At 38.9% G+C, this 13,660-nt stretch overlaps 2 protein-coding genes across 2 annotated transcripts in view; one reads left to right on the top strand and one right to left on the bottom strand.

The window, feature by feature from the left end:
- The window catches only part of rx2 (retinal homeobox gene 2), a 149,763-nt gene that overhangs the window by 22,320 nt on the left and 113,783 nt on the right, over window positions 1–13,660 (bottom strand). The window lies entirely within an intron of this gene.
- On the top strand, window positions 403–12,432 carry atcayb (ATCAY kinesin light chain interacting caytaxin b). The gene is made up of 13 exons (XM_079451693.1): window positions 403–891; window positions 1,655–1,748; window positions 2,611–2,657; window positions 2,837–3,064; window positions 3,299–3,448; window positions 3,727–3,829; window positions 5,320–5,451; window positions 5,530–5,616; window positions 5,702–5,800; window positions 6,381–6,416; window positions 6,696–6,725; window positions 6,886–6,932; window positions 9,567–12,432. The coding sequence occupies exons 2-12, from the start codon at window positions 1,672–1,674 to the stop codon at window positions 6,917–6,919; spliced, it is 1,023 nt and encodes a 340-aa protein (XP_079307819.1). The 5' UTR covers window positions 403–891; window positions 1,655–1,671; the 3' UTR covers window positions 6,920–6,932; window positions 9,567–12,432.

Here is a 13,660-nt window from a genome sequence, read left to right as displayed (position 1 = left end):
CGTTGTTTTTTACTCCACATTTTTTTAAACATACACTAAATTCAATTGATATTCTTCAAGATCACCTGTATTTCAATTACTTGCATTGCCATGATTACATTTTGTTTTTCTTACCAGGATAATGTAAAAAATATAGTTGATGTGACTAACTGTCATGTAATATAAACAATGCACGTGCAAGTCTCTGCCCCAAATACACTGCAAATGTGTGCAGACGCACCCCACAACCCTGCAGACGGTGATATACAGACCTCCTGTGTTTTAAACAGATGACATCATTCAATAAAACCTGAGCCAATCAGAGAGCAGCAGAAAACATGTCTCCACCAATCACAGGTTGATCCTCTGTTCAGAGACACAGCCCAGAGCACCAACAGCTGTGATAGAGAGAGAGGGGATTGTACAGAGGAGAGATTGTGCTGGAGAGACAGGGATGCTGTTGCTAGGGAACAGTGAAGGGGCATCCATCTTTAGTAGCTTGTTCCAGATAGAGCAAAAACACAAGGTTACGGAAGGTCTTCCTCTCAAACGGGAGGAAAATGGATGTGTTTCCAGGGAAAGATACAGAATAAGAGAAGCAGAAGGTGACCCCAGGTGAGATTACCCATCAGAAGGCCCACGGCTGTGCTCTGACAACACAACTGGGATTACGTGGCGTCCTCTGAATCTGTTTTTCAAGTAAGGAGATCTTGCTTGTCAACATCAGACCGCTGGACACCCTCTCATCATCAGCCTCCTCCCATACACAGACTGACAGAGAGACGGAGAGAGAGTATGTCTTGTGCTTTCTCTTCTGATGTGAACAAATGGATTGAATCGTGAAAACTCAAGAGGCCTGAAAGCTGGAGACGTGACACAGGAATTAACACTAGAGAAAAGAAAGCATCCGTTGTGAGTATTTTATTAGAAACTTGTTGTGATTCTGTAATACGAGTCAATTTTGTGTTTTGGGATTTTATCGAGAAAGTCGTCTCTGTATGAGTGGTGTTTGGATGGGAGGGGTCAGACAATTGGAGGGCTTGGTGATGTCATTCAAATTTTTTTCATTTAATTGTACACAGTTAATAAACAATGAAATATTAATCTGAATTAATATATATTATATATGAAACCAATAGTAATTTTATAATTGTTACCAGGTTGGACCAGGTGCGTGCACCCAAAGAACCCGTCTATACAAATAGTTTGTTTTTAATTAACGCTTTGGACTTCTCATGTGGTTTTAAATGTAATATATAAATGTAATGTGTACATTTTAAACTGCTTCATTTACATAGCAATTTCAACAATATATAAATGCTAAATGTAACCCTTGTTATGGCGTTCAGGTTTTTGTTATTCAAAGTTTTTTATATCAAAACAGCCATAAAAATGTATGTAAAATACTTAACAGCTGTTTACAGTAAAGTAATATAGACACCTGGATAACACACGATTTGTCATTTTTCTCTGTTAAATCACTTTTATGAAAAAAATGGCTATTAGTTTTTGTAAGAAATGGAAAAGTCAGAAAATACTTGTTAATTTTGAATAAATATGAATTTCTGAGGATAAATCCAAGAAAATGTCATAAACCTTTCGTGATTTTAAACACACAAGGCTTTATAAGCCACTGTACGCGATTTATAATTGCGTTATTGATTTTGTTGAAAAGTGTTAGCGGGACAGAGGATGGGAACAACTGAAGCCACTTTACGTATGGAGAACATGGAGACGAAAGATGAGTGGCAAGACGATGACTTCCCACGGTAAGATGATCACACGATTACTGTCTTTAACAGACAAAGTTTGGTGCAAATGTTGCCAGAAAAGCTCAGATTCCTCGCCAGAGGAACATTTTATTGCTCAGAGGTGATGGAAGTTTGATGGAGCTCTCAGTTAATTTCAGGATCAACTTGTTTCTCCCAAAATTGTTGAAATGAAATAAAAAGAGACGTGAAAGTCTAAATGTTAAACACATGAAGAGTCCGAGGTGTAGATAAATGTAGTTTGTCGATGTCAAATGATCTGGATTTGAGTAAGTTTGATGAGAGATGTTCATATTGAGATCTTCAATAATATTGACTTTTGATCGCAGACTTGACAAATCTGAGCTCAGTTTGATAAGTTGTTGACATCTCTTCTCAAACCTGAATGACTGTTCTTAGCATTTTCTGACACACAGATGAGTCTTGTTTGCTTTTGCTCTTCATTTAATGTCATTGATGTCTCTGAGAAATATTAAAGAGATCTATTATACAATTTGTGCTTTTTATGGGTATGTTTTATGCAAATGAGAAAACAAATTACAACGTGCAAGATTTAGAGGGATTTGATTGCAGTCCCCTGATGCCGCACAGACTTCTGGGTAATGGCACACTGTAGTCAGCAATGATATGATAATTGTCGTCTTTCCTTCTAAAGAAACGTATTATTTAAAAGCTCTATCCTTTGTGTCTTGACACAGATCTGTGTACCGTCTCGTTTACTTGTGTTTTCTGTTGTGTGTGTGTGAGCTTCATGTTATTTTGTAGTTTTACTGGTCTTGTACCGTAGTGAACCGATTCCGAATTTAACAGTTAAAGAGCCGTGTTTTAGCTGAATATTGTTATGTTTTGGTTTGTTTGACAGACCTTTACCTGAAGATGGTGATCTTGAAGGACTCATGCACGACTCTGGTAAGATGAAGTCAATAAAAGATATGACAATAAAAGTAAGTAGATTATGACTCATAATTGTCATTAGATGAGATTCTATATGTAAGGTCATGTGGTGAAACTTCATTATCAGAACAAGACATATAAACGTCTTGTTTTTGCTGTTTCATGATTGTTTGAAGTGTGTATATGTGCTTCAGCTCATCAAGGTGCTCTGACGGCCATTCATCTGGATTCTGTTCAGCGTAAGCGTCGCACGCTGGTCGCGCCCGACATAAACCTTTCACTGGACAAGAGCGAAGGCTCTCTTCTCTCCGAAGACTTTCTGGAAACTCCAGACGACCTCGACATCAATGTTGACGACATCGAGACACCAGACGATGACTCTCTCGGCTCCATCAACAACGGCAACGAACTGGAATGGGAAGGTCAGTGAGAGGTCAAAGGCTGGCTCTGTTGGGCTCTCCCAAAAACACCAACCCTAATGTTACGGTCCGAAAAAGAGGTGTCCACATTTTGTTGTGTTCTTAATGAAAAAAGCTAAATTCACTTTTTCATTCACTTTCCTGTAAGACTCCAACGTGGCATCAGGATGAAGTCACACATTCCCATTAAGATCTTTGAAGGGACACAAGATCATGGGCTGATGTTCTTCTTTACAGATGACACGCCAGTGGCCAGTGCGAAAGGTGCGGGGTCAGATGAAGCTGACGGCGCGGGGCGTCTCTGGAGGATGGTGATCATTGGAGATCAGGAGCACAGAATAGACATGCAGGTGATCAAACCTTACCTGCGTGTCGTCACACATGGAGGTCAGTTTCACTTCTGCTTTCATTGACATGAATCATGGAACATCGCTTTCTTCTAAACGATCCGCCCGTCCTGTGTTTTTATAATAAGTCAGAGAGAGGGTGCGATATGATTATAAATGATGTGTTCGGTGCATGAAACCTTGTGTTTGAAATAGAGGGAACGTTAAAAAAAGATCTCTAGAGGAGAAAAGTGAATTGATGTCAGGAGTATTAAACATGATGTCTTAAATAAATATCAAATTGACACTGGATACTGAACACTCAGTTTTTCTATGCAGGATATTACGGTGAAGGACTGAACGCTATTATCGTATTTGCTGCTTGTTATTTACCCGACAGCGGCTGCACAGACTACAATAACATCATGGAGAATCTCTTTCTGTAAGACCAACACACACATTCACATACAACACACTCACACATTCACATGATGCATGAACTCACAAATATTAACATAATTGAACATAAAATATAACATAACTGCATAATGTACAATGCCGTAGTGTATATTTACACTCAAACAGCCCGCCTTGTTGGCCGAGACTATTAACACTAGCTCCGCCAACCAATACGTGCTTGAAATAAAGAAAGTGTAGATTGACACCATTTCGAACAGCAACTTGAGTGGCATAAAATGTAAAGTCTGTATGGGAGACCGAGGTTATTACACACACACACACAGAGACACACAGACAAACCTCATACTCACACATTCATAACATTCAAACAAACTCACACGCACTCAAAATAAAATACACACATTTATATGCAAATAAACAAACTTACATATACATTCATATTAAACACACTCACACACACACAGACACTTAAAACACAGACTCACACATTCACATAGAACACAAACACACGCACACACTTATTCACATTATTGCATAACGGAGAATCACTTTTTGAAAGACTGTGAAACACTAACACACACACATACACACACACACACACACACACACAAACCTCCTACACACACATTCATTACATGTTGATAACATTCAAACACAAACAAACTGACACATAAAATACGGACATTTATATAAAACAAACTTACATTTATATTAAACACACACACTTGCAACATAGACTCACACTTTTACATACAACACGAACACACACACACACACACACACACACACACAGAGACACACACACACAAACCTCCTACACACACATTCATTACATGTTGATAACATTCAAACACAAACAAACTGACACATAAAATACGGACATTTATATAAAACAAACTTACATTTATATTAAACACACACACTTGCAACATAGACTCACACTTTTACATACAACACGAACACACACACACACACACACACACACACAGAGAGACACACAGAGCGACACACAGACAAACCTCATACACACACATTTACAACACACATATTCACATAATTTCATAATGGAGAATCACTTTCTGAAAGACTGTGAAAGACTAACTCACACACATACACACAAACACACAGAGAGACACACCTGTTCACATAATTACATCATGGAGAATCACTTTCTGAAAGACTGTGATACACTAACTCACACACATACACACAAACACACAGAGAGACACACAAACAAACCTCATACACACATGTTCATAACATTCAAACACACACATTTATATAAAACACACTTACATAGCCTATACATTCATATTAAAGTCTATGTAACACGTGCAGTTTCTGCCGATCTCATATTAATGTTGAGTACCTGTAGAGTACTTTTTCATACGTCATATGTTCGAAGACTCTTTAGTTTGATCACATTTACTGTATAAAGACAGATACAGCTCTTTCGATTATTTCAGAAAACAGACGCGTCCCTTAAGGCTTGCTTTTTTTTTATCACTGCAGGTATGTGATCAGTAGTTTAGAGCTGCTGGTGGCTGAAGATTACATGATCATCTATCTGAACGGAGCCACGCCACGCAGAAGAATGCCCGGAATCGGCTGGCTCAAGAGATGCTATCAGATGATCGAGAGACGGTAGGAATCATTTGTGTGGTTTTCCTCAGGGCCGGGGAGCAATTTCTGAGACACTTTCTTTGATTTTCTATCACGCAGGTTAAGAAAGAACCTCAAAGGTCTGATCATCGCTCACCCGTCCTGGTTCATTCGTACTGTTCTAGCAATCTCGAGACCTTTCATCAGGTATGAAACCATCTGATATCACATCGTAGTCAGCTGTTTAGAAATCATCATGTATTGAAACTCGCATTATTATATCTCTCTCTAGTGTTAAGTTTATGGAGAAGATCAGTTACGTCCAGAGTCTGGATGAACTAGGTCAGATGGTTCCTATGGAGCATGTGCAGATTCCAGACTGCGTGCTGCAGTAAGTGAACTTCACCAGCAGGAGGAGGCATTAGGATGCGTTTATATCCTTGAGTGCCTTTGTGGGCATCATCGAAAGTCTTAAGACTTTCTGTCTTCAGCATAGTCAGTGTTGGGTGTTACTAGTTACTAGTTCATTTAATTGCTTAATTTAACTAAATACTGTGTAATGTATACAATAGTGGAATTGACTAACTTTAAAATGCATGCATTAATGTATCCGTCTCGCATCTATTATACTTAAGTAAGTTAATATGAGGACTTTATGTAGTTTTACACAATTTTTTGAATGACTTAAGAGTCGTTCCGTGTCTTTCCTTCAATGAAAGAGGATGTTGAAGATCAGTGTTGACAGTTTATTCTTCACTTTGGATATAGAAGGTCAGTTCAAAAACAATGCATTGTGGGATTGAGAATCTCACAAAAGGTTCTGCTGTGTAGTCCTGACATTTTGCCAAATGTATTAAGATATCTGGGGGTTTTATGGATACTCAAAATTGACACGATAAACATAACGTAGTGACAAAGTGTTCACGGTGTTGTCATGTATGATAAGAGTTTGTGTTCATGTCTGTCCGCAGATATGATGAGGAGAGGGTTAAAGTTCAGAGCGACAGGTAAAACTCAACTGACCTTTGACCTTTAGATGTTAAACAGGCCACCGGATGGCATTACCTCTAATGACCCTGCCCTTAACATGCACTCACACATACACACGTTTGCTTTAGTATCTTCATGGAGACTAGTTTCATTGTGAAAAACACAATATATGTGAATTTCGTAAGATGTCATAGGTGGCTGTGTCCACTTATTGTGTGCATATTGCAGGTGCTTGTTTAGAATTCATGCATGTGTTGGTATTTCGCTAATATTTTTCTTTACTTGTATCCTCACAGACTTGAACATCTGGCAAAGACGTCAGAGAGGTAAAATCTGAAAAGAGCATGCTGTGTTATACAAAAACGATATTGAGTATTAAAGTATGCCTGGACGGCTGTATTGACCGTCAGCATCCATGACAAAAGCTCTCATTCTGCATTATGTTATTTATAACGTGATTTCGATGTTTTGGTGTATTTCTGGCAGGCCTGTGTCAGTCGCTGCAGAGGCCTGTCCCTGAAATCTCAAGCGGGGTAAGAGACAGTGTAACAGTAGATTCATCCGTCAGGGTTGGGTTTCATGTCCTCTGTGCCGTATCAGGAGAACATCACGCCATGTTTGAATAGGCCGGAGGCGAGGCCGGGTGAAATGTTTTAACACAGTGTGTTACATAAGACACATCTGCTGCTCTCATCAGACACGCCCCTCTCTTCAGTTTATGCTATTTTTACACTGATGCACAAGTGCTATCCCAGCAGCGGCAGTGCGAGTCACATGGTCATCGCTCGCTCGCTCTATCTATCGTCCTCCAGCCTGCTGTCGTACAGAAACTCTACACATAGTGAACACTCTAACCGAGAACAGTGATAAATACATCAGAAAACTACAGTCACAAAGCAGAATACCCAACACTTGACAGATTTCACTTCTTTCTTTCTTTCTTTCTCTTTTGTTAGCAGTCTGTCTCTCTTCTTAGCTGTCTGTCTCTCTCGTTAGCAGTCTGTCTGTCTCTCTATTGTTAGCGGTCTGTCTCTCTTCTTAGCTGTCTGTCTCTCTCGTTAGCAGTCTGTCTGTCTCTCTATTGTTAGCGGTCTGTCTCTCTCTTTAGCTGTCTGTCTGTCTCGTTAGCTGTCTGTCTCTCTCCTTAGCTGTCTGTCTCTCCCGTTAGCTGTCTGTCTCTCTCATTAGCGGTCTGTCTTTTTCTCTCTTGTAAGCGGTCTGTCTCTCTCTTTAGCTGTCTGTCTCTCCCGTTAGCTGTCTGTCTCTTCCCTTAGCTGTCTGTCTCTCTCTTTGGCTGTCTGTCTCTCTCTCTTGTTAGCTGTCTGTCTCTTCCCTTAGTTGTCTGTCTCTATCTCTTGTTAGCTGTCTGTCTCACTCGTTAGCTGTCTGTCTCTCCCCTTAGCTGCCTGTCTCTCTTGTTAGCTGTCTGTCTCTCCTGTTAGCTGTCGGTCCCTCTCTTGTTAGTGGTCTGTCTCTCTCGTTAGCTGTCTGTATCTAATGAGTGTCTGTCTATCCCCTTTGCTGTCTGTCTCTATCTCTTGTTAGCTGTCTGTCTCACTCGTTAGCTGTCTGTCTCTCCCCTTGGCTGCCTGTCTCTCTTGTTAGCTGTCTGTCTCTCCTGTTAGCTGTCTGTCTCTCTCTTGTTAGTGGTCTGTCTCTCTCGTTAGCTGTCTGTATCTCATGAGTGTCTGTCTATCCCCTTTGCTGTCTGTCTCTCTCGTAAGCTGTCTGTCTCTCTCATTAGCTGTCTGTCTCTCTCGTAAGCTCTCTGTCTCTCTCGCTAGTTGTGTGTCTCCTGTTAGCTGTCTGTCTCTCCCCTTTGCTGTCTGTCTCTCTCGTTAGCTGTCTATTTATCTCTCTCTTGTTAGCTATCTGTCTCTCTGGTTAGCTGTTTGTCTCTCCTGTTAGCTGTCTGTCTCTCCTGTTAGCTGTCTGTCTCTCTCTTGTTAGCGGTCTGTCTCTCTCGTTAGCTGTCTGTATCTCATGAGTGTCTGTCTCTCCCCTTTGCTGTCTGTCTCTCTCGTAACTCTCTGTCTCTCTCGCTAGTTGTGTGTCTCTCGTTAGCTGTCTGTCTCTCCCCTTTACTGTCTGTCTCTCTCGTAAGCTGTCTGTCTCTCTCATTAAGTGTCTGTCTCTCCCCTTTGCTGTCTGTCTCTCTCGTAACTCTCTGTCTCTGTCGCTAGTTGTGTGTCTCTCGTTAGCTGTTTGTCTCTCCCCTTAGATGTCTGTCTCTCCCCTTTGCTGTCTGTCTCTCGTGTTTGCTGTCTGTCTCTCTCGTTAGCTGTCTATTTATCTCTCTCTTGTTAGCTGTCTGTCTCTCTGGTTAGCTGTTTGTCTCTCCTGTTTGCTGTCTGCCTCTCTACTTGTGACATTCAATCCACTCTGTGTTGCTGTGAACTGAAGAATGCGCTAAATTGCGACTATAAAGCAATCTCAAAATTTTCTGTCTCTCTCTTTCTTGTGGATCTTCTATCGCTTGCCTTATCTGTCTGTCTCACCTTAGCTTTCTATTTCTTCTTAAAGCTGCCATATCCCGCAGAGCTTCTGTAAATCTCATGTTAATCTTGAGTACTTACAGAATAGTATCGCACCCTTCAAATATCAGTAGAGTCTTTAGTTTGATCACATTTATTTAAGACAGATACAGCTGTACGACTATTTCCGAAAACGTGCTACGCGTGTGGGGCAGGGGGCGTAACTAAAGCACGTGCACACACGTTGCCAACAAAACACAGACAGTTTCACTTACCGCATGCGGTTCATGCCTGGCATCGTTTAGGGAAAACATGTACGAACGCTGGGGGAGCGGTTCAAGCAAAGAAATACCATGTCTGGGGGTTAGAGCGTTGGGCTTGTTATCAGAAGGTTGCAGGTTCAAATCTCAGTGCCAGCAGGTCATGACTGAAGTGCCCTTGAGCAAGGCACCTTACCCCTGATTGCTCTGCAGTAATGTGCCATTGTAAAAAAACTACTTGTAAGTCGCTTTGGATAAAAGCATCTGCCAAATGAATAAATGTAAATGTAAAGTCAGAATACATGAAACACCATTACAATACAACGCCTGCAGTTTTTGTATTGCATTGTTATTCTGATGACATTTAAACACATTTAGATCCATAGTAAAGACACTTATGATAGCAAATTATATTTTCTAATTATATTTTCAGATTAACCTGAAGTCCTGAAGTTCATCATTTCAATGAGACACGTGTGCATGTCATCTTCCAAAGAAACGTCTGTAAGCAAACACATGGACATGAGACATCGCAAAACAAAGATGCTTTTCTGTTTACAGTGACATTTTCCATAAACAATCGCTCACCTTTAGATCTGATTCATTTTAAATCTGGATCACAGCTGAGCAAGTGTGAACGTTAGAGAAAACAAACAGGACTCTCTTTTCTAATGCTTGTTTGTTTCTCAAGAGGAACATCTGTGCAAACTCTCACATCTTGTGTAATACACCAAAGAGGTGTCTTTCATTGCACAGATGGAAAATGTGTTTGATTTGTAATGTGATTCTTCATTTTCCAACACATCGATTTATAGCAGCTGATTTTTGTCATGACACTTTAACTTGCCAATCACTTTCACAACACCAACAGATTTAATTTTTGGAATAATGCTGCCCTTTGCAAGTATTTATGTCAACATGAAACCAAAATTAAGCCTGTTTACATTCTTGAAGTCCCAGTGAAGTCCTACATTTCTAGTTAATAGCGTATCAATGTGGGTCATTCTCTTTTTGAAATCAGTGAGCACTCATATTCTTCAATTAAAATCGGAAAATGCCCTTCCGTCCCGTAATGACTAGCCATCTTAAATGACGTCTGTTAGACGGTTTGGGCGGGGACTCCGTTAACTCCTCCCCTTCAGCTGTCAGTATGCTGCCATTTCAAAATGCAATGGATGTTTTTATACATCCAATGAAATCTAAGCAAAAATCGCAAGCCACACCTACTACTTGTTTTATTCAAAATTCCTTTTCACTAGGAAAGGCGTCAAAATACAGAAGTAAAACCAATCGCAATATCCTGTTCACAGGGACTTTAAAACTGCACACACTTCTGTTAGCACATCAGTTTTGATTCGTTTGGCATGTAATGGCAATAGCAAATAATGAATTACCAAGGTTCTTAAATTTTTTTTATTGAATGTCCTATTTGATATACGTCATAACATCGAATTTAAACAGGTTGTGAATGCAGTTTCATGTGGTCCTCTCAAGTTCTGTCCTCTTATAAAATTAAGATTTCCACAACTGATGCTGATGGTGGGAGGACTGAGAACTGGAGACGAAAATGCTGGATTATCAGAACTGTGTGCCACATGCTCACAGTATAGTGTTTTCCTCAAATGTGAAGGATCTTAGGATCCGAGTTTGTGTGTTTTATCTGAGAGGTGACTGAAATTCTCACTTCTCTTTTTGCCTTTAACTTTTCTCCAATGGTCTGAGTTGTGCTTTTGCATCTTTAATATCATCAGTGTCCATTTCTGTATATCATACAATACAGATGTCTGTCCATTCGCTGGAGCCTCTTTTTTGTCACTTCTCAGATAAAACACACACAAGCTGATTTGTAGAAACTCAAATCCTTCAGATGTAATGTGAATGATGTGTACAGTGATCTCTGAATTCTAGGACACATGTGGGCAACACATGGCACACATGTTTGGTGTTTTTTACTGAAGTTTGTTAATGTAACATAGCTCAGGGGCTGTGCTTGGAATAGAAAACTACAGTCATTTACTAACACTGTTAGAGGTTTTATGACAGAAAACTGTACTGTATTGTTTTCATATTGTAATTCAGACAGTGGCCTTCAGTTACACCTTCAGAAATCATCCATTTTACAATTTTGGTCCAGGTTTTGAAAGGTGTAAACACGCAATGTGCTCACTGTAAAATAAATCAGTCCTTTATTCTATTGAATACATATGGAAAATTGTTGAAATTTAAATCGTGTAAATTTCACAAACGCCCGCTTGATTGTCGACACAATTGATGGTATGAAACGTCAACTGGGCAAAATAAAAATTTAGAAAATTTGGAGTTGGGCTGTGGATTTTTTTACAGTGTTGTGAAAATGTTAAAGGTGGAGTGGTTGTTTTGGAATGGTGCTCATTTTAGCCTGCTAGCGCTGATATTATAATACTATCCGCCAAACACATTAATGTATTTCGTAAATCCACGTAACGAATTACAAACTAAATTAATAAGAATCCTCTGGAATGTACCTGTCCAAAAGAAAGAGAGAACTGCTTTTCAATAACTGACTTTGTTTTGTAGATTTACTTGTTGGCGGTTACGCAGGAAAGTTTGATTGTCGCTTGTTGTCCGCAATTCTCCCTACATTGACAGTGCTATGCAAAATACGCGGGCTGAAAATGTACACGTGACCAGTCACAGCGTTCGGCCAGAACGTTTTGATTGGTCGAACGTTTTTTGGTCCTGCGCCTTAGATGATATCTAATTATAAAAGTATTATTTGACCACTGTACTTGATTGCTATCAGGATGTAAAGAGCTTTCCAACCTGCATGACAACAAATGTTTCTGGACACGATCACATATTCTACCTTTAAAAGTGAAGATTAAACGTTTTTTGGTTCATTGTTCACACTGGACACGGACACGCTGTAGGAAACAGTATTTCAGGAACTGTCATTTGGGTTTTTCGTTCCAACAAAATACATTGTGCAGTTGTTTTCTATTCCAAATAAGGCCCAAATATATGGCATGTTCGATTCCGATGTGCCATCTGAAATTACTTTTATTCACGTACATGTGATGTAGCTCTGCTTCCATCACACGTCTGACATCACAGGAGGCGGGGCCTGTTATCCCTCCCCTCACACTTTGCTATTGGTGCTCAAAGTGAATTTTAATGAGGTCATTTCAGTCACATTATTGTATAATGTACATGATCAAACTGTTTTACAGTGTACTGTGTGTAAATCGTTTGTAAAATATAATGTGCAATAACTAATCGACTCACATATACTGATGAGGTGATAATAAAAGCTAAATGTCATGCTTTGTGTGTGTTGTTACAATGGCCACGGATGATTCCAGATCAGACAGATTAATATTGTGTATTTCTCTATATGATATTAAATCAAAGAACAACTGTAGTTTGAGGCGGCCGTGATGTGCGTCACTGGCAGCTGTCACTGTAGGTCCGTCTGTCACTGGTGGTCATGAGATTCTGCATTGACCCTCATGTCCGTCACTTCTGAATGTTCATGACGTCTTGCTCCGATCTAGTTTAATGGTTTTTCCTGCACATAAACTGCATTCTTTAACGTCATTAAGATAGAGAAAGGTTTTAGCCATTCTTTTCTCACTTGGATAGCAGGTTTTATCATCACATCTCACTGTTTGTTTGCCGACGTAAATGTCAAGCATGCAAATGTTAAAGTGAGTTTCAAAGCAATTTTTACATTAAATGAATACAAAAGAAATGAGATTGCTGTTTATCAAGGTTATAGGATGAGACGATGACGGAATGACTAAAAGATAACATCGCGTTCACAACATTAAATTATAAATATCTACAATGACTGTAAAGATCATAATGTGAAGAAAATTCAATTCTGTGTTTTGTACCCTATGTGTTGTCATGCTGCTACATCTCCGTTTTTATCTGTATTTTTATCAATTTTTTGGTTTAATGTAATTTATAGCAACTATGTTATGTGCATTTTACATTTACATGTTTATTTAGTATACAGCGATTTTTTTTATTTCAGTTTTCGTGTTTTTTATTGCCAGGTTGTGAATGTTCCTCACTTTATTTTAAAGACATTTTTTGTGCAATCGGAAATGGAAATCAGAAACTTAAAATAAAATAAAAAAATATTATCATGTATTTCTTAGCATTATAATATAAAATGAACATTTCTTATCATACATTAGTTATCATTATCACATAAAATTCACATTTCTTATCATTTATTTCTTATCATAATAATATACAATTAAATATTCTTATCATATATTTAATATCATTATAATATCAAATTAACATTTACTATCATTATAATATCAAATAAACATTTATTATCACATATTTATTATCATTATAATATCAAATTTAAATATCTTATCAATTCCCGTGTGCACATTTTCAGAAATGATCTGCTTATGTCTCAATAAAAGCCCCAATATGAAAATTAACCATATTTTTATTATTTTACTAAACGTGTATATACACTCAATGGAGCATTTATATCAACGAGAAGACTAAATTACCATACAG

This window comes from Barbatula barbatula (assembly GCF_947034865.1).
Source record: "Barbatula barbatula genome assembly, chromosome: 3".
Classification (NCBI taxonomy): Eukaryota; Metazoa; Chordata; class Actinopteri; order Cypriniformes; family Nemacheilidae; genus Barbatula; species Barbatula barbatula.
Note: the sequence above shows the minus strand (reverse complement) of the source record. Positions and strands in the feature narration are given on the sequence as shown.